Source organism: Protobothrops mucrosquamatus, unplaced genomic scaffold (genome assembly GCF_001527695.2).
Source record: "Protobothrops mucrosquamatus isolate PMUCROS unplaced genomic scaffold, P.Mucros_1.0 scaffold52, whole genome shotgun sequence".
NCBI classification, from domain to species: Eukaryota; Metazoa; Chordata; class Lepidosauria; order Squamata; family Viperidae; genus Protobothrops; species Protobothrops mucrosquamatus.
Window position 1 is genome coordinate 542,008 of NW_015386433.1, and position 15,384 is coordinate 557,391.

Below are 15,384 nucleotides of genomic sequence, written 5' to 3' on the forward strand. Positions count from 1 at the left end.
TAAATTTTATCTGTAGTTATAGTATACTTCAATGACAGATATAATCACAGGTTCAGAAAAAATTAAAAGTTACCGTAAAATACTTTTTACAAAATTGGGTGTTCACTAATTTACAGATGGTTAAGGTTTTCATGATGTTTGAATTAATTACATCTGGCTTTAATTAAAAATAAATATAGAAGTACAGGTTCTGAAAGTATGGCTCTATGGCTAAAATGTAAATAGTGGGAAAAAATCAGGCAAATGTCTTTTAGCAAGATAAGTCATTTCCAATTGAATCATTGATATAAATTAGAAGTAAATAGGTACAACTACTATATATGTGTTATACAGACAAATATCTAACTGGCTATTGATGTGCATATGTCAAAAATAATTTGTACTGTACTTTGTATTACATGTACTTTGGAGTATATTCTTTAAAGCAGTTATCTTTTTTCAGATTTTGCATGAATACAGAAAGAAAGAAGTCACAATAAAGACATGCCTGCTTTAATAAAATGAATTGGTGTGGTCATATTTATGTGCATTCCAAAATATTTTTTCAAATCATTTTTTAAAGTATGCACAGACCTAATATTTAATTGGATTGTAGATATTTTCAGATTTTTTTTTAAAAAAAGTTGCTTTATAAAACACAGTTTTTAAAGAGTTGCAATCTGAGACTATATATTCATGTTTCTCTGTGCACTTTGAAGCACTTTTTGTGAGTCACATCTCTTACAAAGCGTCTCTCTCAAAGGAATTGAACATCTCTATTGAAATACTTTAGTTAGGAGAGTAAAACCTTTACCTGGGAAGAAGAAAGAATTGGTTGACTCTACTAGATTTCTTAGTAAATTATACAGTACTTTTCCAGATAGGTTGTAGGCATGACTTTGCAATTTTCTTTTTTCTGCTCAAAGAAAGATTTTATGAAGTGATTATTGGGGACTGTTATTCCACAATATTCATTTTTAAGTCATGTTTTTTTAAAATTTCTTCATGAAATTAAGAGGAGGGATTATTCAAAATTGAAAGTATAATGGCAGCCTAATATTATATTTCAAATAATAAACATTGGGTATTTTATAATAAATCATGCATCAAATTATAATTCTTAAAAAGTAACAATATAAACTCTGAAGAAAATATATTTTATTTATATGTAGCATATGCTAGTGCATCTTTGTATTTGAAAAGCAGATTAATGTTTTAGAATGTGGTCAATATTTTGAATATTCTCTATTAAATTTATACCTCACTTCTGTGTAGGTGCTAAAATAACAATAAATAATGAAATGAAGGTAAAATTATAGCAAAGAATAACACAAAAACAGTTAGTCCTCAATTGGAATCTGCAGTTATGGCCTTAAGCAATGCAATGGCTAAATGGGAAATCATGTGACTACAACTATGCTTTTCTTTTCCCCGTTGCCCCACCCTTTGAAATGCTGACCTTGACTCCAAAGGGTTGCCTATAACTAACACGTCTCAGTTTCACACCTTTGGCTTTTGTTTGCTTCCTAATGATTTTTCTTCAGCTTCTTACTCCCCCCCCACACACACACACATTCACTCACCCTTTTGAATACTCACCCAGGCACTGGGATAATTAGAAAGAAGGGATACAGTGTTTGTATTTACATCCTTTGGAGAGGAATGAATTGCAAGAGAATAAGCATGCACATAATGGGGAATATAAATCGAAAGAAACTTTTTTAGCACCTTCGTAAGTTCAAATGGTTGCTGAACAAAGCAGTTGGTAAGTGAAGTCTACCTCTAATACCATAATATTTTGAAAACAATTATAATTTCACAGTATTATATTAACAGAATTATCTTAACTCATTGAAATACAAATGTTTAATTTAAAAACATCCATTCAATTGTAAGCTTTTGGATTCTTTAGAATTAATAGTAATGTTAAAATATTGTGGGATTTCATAATAGAAAGTGATAAAATCTTGGTTCATATTATGCCATATTTAACTGTGGTTGAAAAAAAGGAAGTATAGGTAATTGATGTGGCAATACCAGGGGATAGTCAAATAGAAGAGAAAGAATTGGAGACGGTCACAAAGTATGAAGATCTGAAAATCAGATTTGAAAGACTATGGCATAAATTGGCCACAGTAATCCCAGTGGTTATAGGCAGACAGCACTTAGAAAATTTATGCATTAACAACATTTCCATCTGTCAATTACAAAAAGCCACACTGCTTGGATCCTCACATGTACTGTGCTGATAGATTATGACATCCCAAGGTTCTTGGAAAAAACTCAGTGTGTATGAAGGCCACCACCAGCTAAAGAACTAGCAACTGTGATTTCACATTTTTTCTCTCTACACATATAATTGTGTTTTCAATAGATTTTTGGCCAGTTTTAGGATCCATATTCAGTTGTTCACAAGTTATCTTTTAGAAAAATTCCAATATATTTCCCCAAGAAAAAGTATATTTAATTAGCATGAAAATATTTTCAGGATAGTTATGATTTGCTAATACAGCAATTAACTTAGAATCAAATCCTGTACAGTTCAATTGTCATTAGGGCTATTTTTAAAAAAAAATTAAATGATCAAATAAATACAAAATTTTCTAAAACAATAACAAACATAAACTGCTTTGAAATGTTCGGTTTTTAAACCAATAAGCTAGCTTTAAAATATAGTTTCCATTGCTATTCAGCCTTATATTGTTGAATCAGGGCAAGTGTTCTTTGTTGATTTGTCAAATGAGCCTGCTTAGTGTAGTAGTTAGGGCATCAGGCTAGAAACCAGGAGACTGCAAGTTCTAGTCTCACCTTGGTACAGCTGGATGTTTGAGCCAGTCACATTATTTCAGCCCAAGGAACAAAACAGTGGGAACCCATTCAAAATCTTGCAAATTAAAATGCAGGGACTTGCCCAGGGAATTTTCAGCAATCAATACTAATTTGAAGTGAGGGAGGGGAGGAAATTCAAGTGCAAGAAGGAAAAAAATGAGGTAAAACAATCCTACAGAAGAAGCTATAAACAATTTTAAAGAATTTATCTATCTAACAGATTTAACTATCAGAAAGTATATAACTTTGTCAAAAGTTTTCTATTCCTTGCTACCTGAATCTTTTATTTCAAATAACAGGATAGAAACCAATATCACCTGCATACAGGTAGTCCTCACAACAGTTCATTTAATGACCATTCAAAATTACAACAGCACTAAAAAAAAGTGACATTATTGTTTTTCACACAACCATTGTAGCATCCCATGATGATGTGATCAAAATTGAGATGCTTGGTTCATATTTATGATAGGTGCAGGATCCAGGGGTCATGTGACAAGTAAAGTCAGTGGGGAAGCCAAATTAACTTAATAACCATGTTAAAACTTAATAAGTGCAGTGATTCACTTAACAACTATGGCAAGAAAGTTCATAAAATGGGCAAAATTCACTTAACAAATTTTGCAACAGAAAATTTGGCTAAGTTGTAACTGTAAATCAAGGACTACCTGTACAAGCATGTGTTTTACTACTGAACTATCAGCTTAGTTATTTTTCATTTTCATCCATTAAAATCACAGCCTGTAGTCTTGGTATTTTTCAGTGATTTGTATTTCAAGAAGAGGCAGTATTGTGGTACATAGGAAATTCTAAGCAGAGTCAATCCAATAAATCCAATAAAATTAAAGCTTCAAATTATTTTGGGACAACCCTTTTAATATAACACTAAGAGTCATACTACACTCATTGTAGTTACTTTTTCTTCCAAAGTATTTCAACTTTAATTTTCAAATCCCAATATGTTGTTGCTTTTTCCATTAATCTAGACTATTACCTAAAATGCAGCAATAGCCTCAAAATGAGAATTGTAGACCAATCAACAGGTACCTCCTATGGAAATATCTGATGCTATCTTTCTTATTTTATATGTTATAAAAGAGAAATATAAATAAATAAAGAATAAACAAAGGTAAAATAAATAACCATAGAAACTGATACTGTATTTATGTTTTATTTATAAAGTTGCTAGATTTGTATCTCACTTTTCCCCAGGAGCTCAAGATAATATTCAGAGATTCCTATCTTCATTTTTTTCCCCTATGACACTATCCCTATGAAATTAATAGGACTGAGTTAGAGTAATTGTCCACTGTCATGTAATAAGCTTACATGGCTTGAGTCCTAGGTCTTCCCAGCCCAGATTCAATATCTTAACCATATCAGCATACATTAAAAAGATTGCAGAATTAAAAAAAAAATCTTGAAGCTATAGCAAAATATTCATTGTTTTTGCATTTCTTTAAAAATATCAATAAAAAAAATACAACTTAAGTTTCAAACTAAAGGAATTATGTTGTTTCAGGTAGCCATGTTGGTGGCTGCATGTTGTTGTTGAGTTTTCTCATATTACCCTCTTACATTTTCAGAGCTAGTGCGCTTGGAAATAGATTGCTTTGATTGTATTAATTTTATATAGAAAGCACTTTATTGCTTGAGAGCACATTTATAGCTCATATGTTTTAACTGATTTGGAATATGTACTGAACAGTGGTTAATGATTTGGATCATATTAACACTAGAAACCCCTAATGGATAATGATGTGCAAATAGGTTCCAGAAAGGCTAGCTAAGCCAGCCTGATCAAAAACACTTGTAACTGAAATGACAAAAGCTTTGTACAGGATAATATTCCTAAATTATCATAATGAACATCCAATGTTGTTGTATTATCTTTAAAATAGAATAAACAATAGATTTATTGCAAGTGATTATAATATTTATTCATGCTTTTTATAATACAAATATTTACTTACACAGTATTTTTTTACAATTAATATTATCATATAACATGATTGCTCATTTATCTGAAAAAGAAAAGATCTGAATGTGACATTACTTAATCTACAAACTTAAAGGATGCTGTGGTTCCCTAAGCCTTTTTGTTATGTTTTAGTTGGTTTCTTTTCCTGGAGTTGTAAATGTAAAGTACCTAATTAGATGGTACCATCAGCTGGCAGTACAGAAAGAGTTGCCTCTTCTGGTGTGAAAATAATTCCATCTGCTCTATGATACTAGCCAATGGAAGCAGATGGTATTGCCCTTTGCAGAAATATGTTGCAAATTTTCACAATGGAATGCTTGAATCTACTATTTGTTTTCCATGCCTGCTTGTTTCATAGAAACAAACAGAAAATTTGCAATATTTCCATATGTCTGTAAATGTTGTTATATCATTAGTACTTTAGCTTTAGGACTGTCTGCCAGTAGCTATTGGCACCAGCATGTTCAGGCATTTCATCTCATATTAATTTAGCACTTTATAATTTGACAAAATGGGTTGGTTTAATTGCCCCATTGTACTGAACAATTGAAATTCCCCAAGTTTATAGTCTCTTTTTGTACTTAACTCTAATCAAATTTTCAAGAGTAAAGTCAATAACCAGTTTCCCCTTTGTATTTCGGTGTTAGTTAGTTATGGATTATATTCAACTAAGAGAAATTCATAATTTCTTTTTTCAAATATTTTAAACATTTCATAAGTGAATTACATGTAAAACAACACATTGATATAGATCCAAAGAAATAAGTACTTTCTTTAAAAATAGTCTGTATGTGTGTATACATTCATACATTGGTATTCATCTGTAATATTTTTTAAATTAATGTTTTTTTCTTATGAGTAGAGAAGGTAAAGTCCACTTGCTAATACATTGTAGTGCAGTAGAGAAACTCTATACAAGCAGTTCATTTAACTGATAGTAGCTCTATAGAACCACTCTAGTAAGCTGTGATTATCATTTTGTGATTATTGTTTTGAAGGAGGATCATTGTTCTAATATTAGTTTGAAAGGTCTGTATATTAAGCTAAATTCATCAGCTGTGCTTTTTAAAAATTATTATTACATTTTGATGGAAGTTGGAGTTCTTGATTGGGATGTATGTATATAGATTGCCATCAACTGGCCTTTTTCAGTAGTTGCACTTTTTTTGTATAAAGCATACTTAGGCAGAATTATGGGATCACGGGCTGTTGAAATTTCTGGGATGTAATATCTCTTGTTGGTTGGCTGCTGTGCATTCTAGTGAGGAGGGTCCTACAGCAAACTGTAGCAGTATAGTGTTTATTTTTGAATACATGGCTTTTGTGCCCATTGTTCAGAAGAGAAGGAATATTCTGGAAAATGTTTGACATCAGTAGGAAGAATATCTGTACTACTTTGTTTTTGAAGCATAAAATGTGTTTCTTGAGCATTCACCATACAGCCACTCTATATGCAAGCTGGTATCCTAGAATTGATGATGTCTAAGTAGATTTATTATTGTCTAAGTAGGTTTACTATTAGAAATCCAAATATTTTGACATAGCATAATGTCCCAAACAACACTTGGACTATTACAATGAAATAACCATACTCCAGAAGGGTTGTGCACTGTTTGATTAGCTCAGTTTAAAATACAGAGATAAAGATATTATCAGAGATGCTTTGGCCTACATGATTTGTAAATTATTATCCTGATTGACAACATTCAGTGAGCCTGTAGTAAGCCTGTTATAAGTCAGTGTTTCCCATTTGCATTTTTTTCAACATGCAAGCTGCATTTGCCTTATTATTTACATTTATAGTGCTTTTAAGAAAGGACTAAATATCAGAGTGGAAAATAACAAAGACTTTTAGTTTCAACTTTGTGTGAAGAATTGATCAGTATCAGCTTCATTAAAATTTTAAATTCATTTTCTTATATAAAAGAAAAATTATCTACTTATTTACCAAAATCATCTAAACATAGATTATTAGAATGAGATACGAAAATGATATCTCCACAAAAATGTCTTTGCTTTGATACAAGTTGCTTCTTCTATATATTTCAGAAGAACCAATTCAGTGTACAATGCTGGCAGTGGTATTTTCCCCATGGGCTTCATTTCAGAAGACATTGGGGTGGGGGGTAAAAATGACAAACATTTCTTATTATGAGAAATGTCTCTCTAAATAATATCAGCAGTGCTAGTGGGGAGTGGGGTTTGTTCTCAGTTTATGTTCGATGTTGGTGAGAGTGGTCTTGGTGTTTTTTGTTTGGGCTATTTCCTATTGACAGTTTTTTGATGGGGTATTGGGGTATCACTTCTTGATTGTTGGTCTGATGTTAATCTTGGTATTAATCTGTGCTTATCTGGGTGTTGATTGCTAGTCAGGAGGTGTTTTGTTTCCCCCCCCCTTTTTGACTTATTGTCTTTTTTGCACAGTATGTAGATGTTGTTTACATCTATGTGTCTATTGATGGCTGATTTGTCAGAGTGCCAGGCTTCCAAGTCCATCAAGGACCCCTTATTTCAATCCTGGACTACCAGCATTCTCCTTTATCAGTTTCTGATTATATATAACATACATACTTGTATCAGAGGCCAGCACACAAGTATATAAAATGGGATTTTTATATGACATTATACATGTCAGTGTTCTGGCATTAGTTTGCTATAGGCATCTGTGATATTTCCTTTTCTTTGTTCCCCATTTCTGGTTTTCAGCTAAGTCCTCTTGCTATACAGTCAACTTTTAGGACCAAATAATCCTTTTCATAGACTTTGTATAGCTATCTGCATCTTAACTTTCCTCTCTGTTTTTCTGGTTTACTTTTCCAGATGTAACCTGAATCTTCAATATTTTCAGTACTATTGGATGTTTTTGTTTTCATTGAAGACTTTTGTTACTGTTACTGTTTTTCAAAGACTTTCTTTGAATACAGAACTTACAAAAATAAGTTATACATTCAAATAAAAACTTTGGTTTGGATTTTTTTCAGCTGGAAATGCATTAATTTTAAATTTTATTTACTTTTAGAGAACTAGAGGACGAAAACGAAGCTATCTTCCAGAGGAAGAAAAACCTGAGGTTGGAATCTTGTAATTTTATTCATTTTTATTGACTAGATAAAAATGTCAAGAGTAAGAAGTAATGTTGCTAATGCTAAAACCTTTCCTTGGTTTTGATTTGATGCTTCTCCTTCCAATAGGAACGGATTCCAAGAGAAAGAAGACAAAGACAATCTGTCGTACAAAAGAAGCCAAAATCTGAGGACTTAAGAACAGAATGTGCTACATGTAAAGGAACTGGAGACAATGAAAATCTAGTCAGGTAGGACTAATGTTATAATCTTTTCCAAAGGAAATTAAAGTTCCACTTTCATCATTTTCTCATCAAGGTTGTAATGAATGAACTCTTAAAGTACTGAATAAGGCCAGTTGACTTAAGGGGAATGCATACCACAGAAACAATGATTTGATCCACTTATATCCACTAATTGACTTGCCACAGGTTTTCTCTGTGGATTTAAATGTAATGGATCTCTATGTTTACCTGTCAGTTTCAGATATAGAATTAATTCTCTGTCGGGGTGAATTACTATGTCTTTTAACAGGACATAAAATATAAAAAGCCAGTCATCTGTGTGATACAGGATCTGTTTTATTTTCTGTCACAAGTTATGTATGAAGTTAGTTTTCACTTATCTAAAAGTTATACTGATGTCCACAAACTGAAGTATTTTTATTCCAAGACTAGAAAACAGGAGTTTGTGAGTTCTAGTCCTATTCTTGCCATGAAAAACTGGCTGGGTGCTTTTGAGTCAGTGACTTTTCTCAGCACAGCTGATCTCATAGGTTCATTGTTGTGAGGAAATTCAGAAGAGGAAGGAATTAGGTATAAACTGCTTTGAGTTATTTACAAAAAAAATAATAAAGACAGAATATATAGTAAATAAAGTAAATAAAAATTAAAACTTGTTCCTCCAATTACTTTGTCCCCAGTTTTATAGAATTGTAAAATCCATTTGCATTCATCTATAAATAGATTTCATGATTCAGATTAAAAATATAATGATCAACTAATGATTTATAGTTGATACTTCTTAATTCCAACTTTAATTATGTAACTTATTGTCAGTTTCAAAAATGGAATGATTCAAGACATGGCTTTAGTTGAGAACTGAAATAAATCAAACCCAATTTTTTTACTTCATTGGATAGTGCAATGTTTTGAAAATCCTAGGGTAAGATCATTATATAAATAAATAGTTTTAATTTCATTAGGTTTTTTTAAAAAATAAAACATTTAGTAATATTCTAGATACTGATAAACAAAGGAATATATATAAAAAAAAATCTTAAAGCTATTGGTGTCTAACAAATAAGTGTGAAAAAGAGAATAAAGAACAAATTAATTCCAATGAGCTACATAAAGCCCAATGGCATTGCAGGGTTGTTTATGATAATTCAGCATTTCAAATAATTCAAAATGACATTTTACTTGTGATATTTTTTAGCACCTCACATCTACCTCAATATAAGGAATGATTAATTTCAAAGTTGGAACCATGCTCATGTTGAATATTGATGGTTCAGGGGACAAACTAGGAAGAATGAAACATTGTATTCAGAGGGAAAATTTCTCATATATGATACCTGAATATTTGTGGACAACAAAATATATTCTGAATTTCATTTTCTTAAGCCCTTTAGAAAGTAACACAAGGTCCAGCTATTTTTTTTTATTTTTTTAATGCCTTGCACATCACATAACATGTTAATAGTAGGAGCTGCTACTATATGACTGTCCTTTTGCCCTTTCTTTGAAAGTATGATTTCCTGTGTATATCTGCTCTATTGTGGGATAATTTACTGTAGTTACCTTGATAGTAGCAGTGTGGTTCTAGAAAATTCCATTCTTGTTTTGTGCACTGTCTGCAAGAGTCTTAGCATGGTTTACAAGAAAAAACATTTTTATAAACCTGTAAGGTGGTAATAACTGCAAATTGTGTTTAGTGTGTAACTGCTTTTATATACACTTTTTAGATGTTAAAGCTTCAGTGTTCATGCCGGTATAGCTGCCTGCCAGTGTTTTATGTTGCATCTTGTTTTATATTGATAATTTTGGTACAACATATAAATCTAGCTTATCTTTTTGGCTTTTTATTTGAGATAAGACCTTTATCCCAAGTTATTTAAAAGGTATACATGATTTTATTTTATCTGTGAACAACTTCATTCACAGATTTTAATTTCCAGTGGCCTTTGAACATCATTACTAGTTAAGGCAAACACATTTATTTATTGTATGGCGTTACAGGAATATTTTTGGCATATGATTCCAAGTATTAAATTTTATTTCTTTTGTCCAGTAGTCAAGACTGTTTTCAATTTTATTATCAGTAGGATACTATTTTTGTTAAAGAAATGCTGCTGGGTTTTTTTTAAAGGATCATAGAACATCTTTAGCTCCATCTTTGAAAAGTGACTAGAAATATAGAATGAAGTAATCTTCTGCTTCAGGGGAAGGCTTTAGTTAAGATAGTGTATATGATCAGTTGCAGGGCTTTACACTTCCCTAGTTGATTTGAAAAATTAACAGTGCTATTAAAATTGCTGGTATATGACTTTTATAATCTGAATGCTGATTCCTTTTTTTAAAAAAATAGTGTGTGATAACAGCTGTAAATTCAAACTCTTATGTTATGCTCTCTGCTCTGTAATTTATTTATTTTTCAATTATGATTGTTAGTCCCTTGATAGCTGCCTGAAAAGAAAGTAACCTTTTTTATGCATGAATTCACAAAATTCTATTTAGCAAGATTTATTAAGAGGAAAGAGTAATAGTACAAACAATTCTAGCAAATGAACCAATTTTCATATTGAGACTTTATATTTCTATTTCTTTTCCTAAACGTTTTAGGATGTACCAGAAAGGAGCTGATTCTCTTAATTGATGATGGGATAAATTTCCATTTGTTTATTTCCATAATGTTATTTCAGTTTTTTATAACTTTGAAAACCGACCTTTCACCAATTATATAGTTGGTCAATATATTTACTAGAAATTTTGTTTATATGGGAAGGTACCCAGCAATATATGCCTAATTTATAAGGAAGTGTGAGAAATGGAACATGTCTTCCTCATTCATCAGGGTTTGCTCTGCCTTTGGAAATAGACCCATAGAAATATGTACATATCATATTGGAATCTGCCAGGTGTGGAAACTACTTTTTTCTAAGATTTCTCATTTTCAAAAATGAATTGCTGCCAAGTAGAGAAGCAAGGATAGATAGGTTATTGTTTGAGAAACATATCCAGGGAGCCATTGCATTCACTTAAATAGTTAAATGATTCTTTAGATCCTCATCATCGAATTTTATGAAATTTTCATTTATTTATTTATTTTTAAAAACATGAAAATGTACAGAACAATATCAGAATGTTAGAGATATTTTAAATGAATAGTTTTGTTTAAGATAACTGTTCTATAAAATACAGATCATTTATTTTCATAGCCATGTGAGAATTACTGCAAATGCATATGAATCATTTTAGTATTTGAAATCTTTTTTCATTATTATTATCAAATGTGGAATATTACATTAACACTGAGAGCCATGCCCTGCCACTTATTTCTCCCTTCTTTTTGCTTGATTAATTTTATTTTGTCAGGTATATTAACTTCAAAAAAAAACAACCCAATAAGAATTTCCATCTGTAGAATTTGTATCTATAAAATTTTATTTTGAGTTTGTGACCTCCACATTTCAGAAATTAAATGATATGGAATACAATTTATTTTTGCAAATAAAAATTGCTGTAAACTAATAACAAAATTATAATATTGGCATATTTTAACTTGAAAAATTGTTTTAGAATTTTTTTAACCCTCATGTGAGGAAGAGAGAATGACATTTGAAATATATAAAAAGATGGAATAAACTATATTTTTATTCATTGTACGTGTCCATTTATTTATTATGTGTTTGTTTATTTAGTAAATTTATAGGCCATCCATCTCATATGCATGAAGTTAAGTCAATAAGTTAACGTGAAATTTTTTTAATCTATTGATTATATTGATAGATGTTTGAGTATTCATAGAATCTGGAAATTTTATCCATTTAGTATAGTACTCTTTTATCATTATAATTATAGCCAGAGCTATATAAACAAATCATCATGTAAGAGTGAATTATTTTGCTTATCATCATAAATGCAATACATTAAAAGCACATATGGTTTAAATACCCATAATATGAAATAAATAATAAATTGTTAGAGCTCAAAATTGATAGGATAGGTAATATGAAGAGGCAGATTTAACTGTACTCTTAGTAATGATGTGGTCAACCTTAGTTTTGTATGATTTAAAAAGGAAAGGGGAAGTATGGTGTTTTATGCAATGTTCAATTTAAATATAAATTAAACAAAATGAATTCTTAGTGCAAGTCATATAAGAATTGAATTTTGAAAATGAAATTTCCAAATACTACTGTCTCCCAATTATACAATGTTGTATAATTGTAATATTCTACTATGGTATAATGGTGGTTCACAATTATGAGTATTTTAACTAAAACAAAATTAATATTCTTGTGAAGCATTTATTTTTGATTTCTTGTCCCAAATTTATAAATATTTTCTTTTTCCAGAGCTGGAAAGCATTGTAGGCAATTTCTTTAATTTCCACTGAAAGTTGTGTCTGCAATGAAGCTGCTAAAGGAATATATAATAGAAGCAATGAATTGACGTTGCAAGACTGTGTAGTAAGTGACTTTTACCACTGCACATAAACAGAGCAGTTATTCTAAATCATAGCATCAGTTTCACTCAGATAACCACTAAAATCACTACACTGTGGTCTGCTGGAAATGCCATCATCCTTCATCTGCCACATTAAGCCTGCAGAGAGCAAGTAGCAGTTGAGTCTATATTGTGGTGGAAAGGAATGAGCCCTGAACCAAGTGAAAAGATGTTCTGGAAGAGCAGTAACCTTTTCTATGATGTGTGCTTTTTCCATTACATTTTTGACAGAAAATGATGCCAAATGATTTAATGGTGACATTTTGTTTGCTGACTTTCCTTATTTCTTATTAAAAAAAGAAACATAACTTGGCCTAGAGAGGAAATGAGTGGCCAGGCATTTTGAATCTGCCTACAGAATTCCTAATTTGTATAATCATTGAATTATTATCCGGCAGTCTTTTAGGGTTGTTTTTTTTAAATTATCTTACCATATTTTTAAAAGGCATCATCTTTTACCTGTTATGGCATCAATCATTTTAGTAAATTAAGTTAAACACACATCTTTTTATAGTTAAAGCCTACAGCATAATTTGAGCATCCATCTGTAATTATGCAAACTTCTTTTTTTTAGAATCATTTTGTCTTTTTGTGACCAATTAAATAAATACAACCATTAGCAACAGTAAACCAGTTTTTGCCTCTAAAGATATATCAATCTGAATGACCCATTTGATTGAAAATATTTCTCCACTATAGCTATATTTTTTCTTTTGAAAAAAGAAATGATTTCTGTCACAGCCATTTTTTAACATAGTGTAGAATAAGTCTTCCAAATGTGCTTGACTGCAGTACAGTAAGTCTTTGTTCATCCTTCTTTAAGGACGCAAGACATTGTTTGCAATAGTGACAAATATCTGTATCTCGGGTGTAGGATGAGGGTGAAGATTTGTTTTCTGAGCTTGTTGGTTGGTTTCTGAAGATGCTGAAGATGTTACCTGTGCCTGGTAACAAAATGTTCAGGAACCAACCCACAAGCTTGGAGAACAAATCTTCACCAGCAAAAGACATTGTCTTATTCTGTGGTGTGTTTGAACTTAAAGCAAACTTCTTCCAAGTGGATAATAGAATAAGTCTGTAGTAAGGATTGAGATTGAGTGCTCTCTTTAATAATATATTTTTTGGTAGTGTTTTGTTACGTTGAGCATTACTTTCAGTTGAGTTTTCAATACTGAATCCCTGGAGAATGACACAATTCGAGGAGTTATATCTGCATGGTTCCCTATTTTTTGTGTGGAGGTCTTTCTGTCTTTCTGTCTTGCACAGGTTTTGTAGGTCAGTGAAGCAAAGTAGCTTCCGTCTGTTCTTATAAACTAGTCATCAGGAAATATATAAAAAATGCTTGCCCAGAACATAAAGCTATCTAATGGGCAGAGTAGATTCTATGTTTCTCCCTTCCTTCTTTCATTCTTTCTAGGTTTAAAATTAATTACAGATGCCCCATGTATAATATATATTGATATATGAAATGAATTAATTAGAATCTATTCAATGATACCCAACTTAAATTTATGAAACAGAAATATAATTTATTAAACTACACATTCCATGTATTGTGGCATTTTCAGCCTTGCCACATTAGGGTGGGTCACTCATGAATTCTAGCAAGCAACGACAAGCCAGAAAAGGAAGAGACACGCAGAAATCTCCTCGATGTGAGTGGACCCAGAATGTGCTCTGAGTCACCCCTTTATTCAGTACATACATGAGGAAGTACAGGTGTCAATACATAATTGGTTACATTTAGTTGCAGGGTAGAATAAGTCCTATGTAGCATCTTTAACATATGATTGGTTAGGGCTTTCTATAGGATGTGGTTAGTGCAAAGCAATTGCAAGCCTATTGTGGTTTTATTTGCTCATCTACTTGCCTCGTTGCTTATGGCAGTTGCTTAGCTAGTTTCCTGTTAACCGTTATTTTCTGTCAGAGAATGTTGTTGCTTCATTTACTGTCCTAGGCCTCTAGTACGCAAGCTGGCCTCTGGCCTAGTTTTGCTATAGAAGCCTGAACTATAAAATTCCAACGTCTCCTCTCTTTTTGTTTTTTAAAGGTAGGTTTCCTGCCTTGTGGGTTGGTAGTCCTCCGACTCCCTCCCATCCAGGGTGGGTGTTGACCTACATAATTGCATAGAATTAATAATTTCTGATTTATCATCAGAGTCTGTTTTATAGAGGGATGTTTTCTCCATATCTTCTTCAGATGATACTGATTGATAATGGTGACGTTCCAGTATCATATTTTCCAAGGTACCTATTTTAGTTTGCACAAAGTTTTGTAAGCGAGAAAAAATACAGGGGCCAATTATACATGCCAAAAGTAACAATATCAGTGGTCCTGAGATGGTGCGAATAAAAATAGGTAATACACAAGGTAAAATTAAGCATCCTAAAGCGATCATACCAATGAGCGCAACAATGGCTTGCAGGCCTGGCAATTTTGGAAACCATGATCCAAAAAGAGACAACAATTTGACAAATTAATTTTCCCACATACCCAATTTCCCACATACCCCCCTTTCTTTTTCTAACAAATAATCTAAAGCTAGGCGGTTTTGCATAATATAGGTTCTGGATTTGACACTTTGAGAAGCTAAATGTTTCATGGTAGGGGTTGCCATAAAGAAGAGGGAGTCAAGCTATTCTCCAAAGCGCCTGAAGGCAGGACAAGAAGCAACGGGTGGAAACTAATCAAGGAGAGAAGCAATCTAGAACTAAGGAGAAACTTCCTGACAGTGAGAACAATTAACCAGTGGAACAACCTGCCTCCAGAAGCGGTGAATGCTCCAACACTGGAAGTTTTTAAG

The 15,384-nt window shown here is 31.8% G+C and overlaps 1 protein-coding gene across 1 annotated transcript in view; it reads left to right on the top strand.

The window, feature by feature from the left end:
* PHF14 (PHD finger protein 14) overlaps positions 1-15,384 on the top strand; it is a 132,012-nt gene that overhangs the window by 47,459 nt on the left and 69,169 nt on the right. The window contains exons 15-16 of the mRNA XM_029283308.1: positions 7,809-7,859; positions 7,981-8,102. Of these exons, the coding sequence (XP_029139141.1) occupies positions 7,809-7,859; positions 7,981-8,102 (173 nt within the window). The remainder of the gene's footprint in view (positions 1-7,808; positions 7,860-7,980; positions 8,103-15,384) is intronic.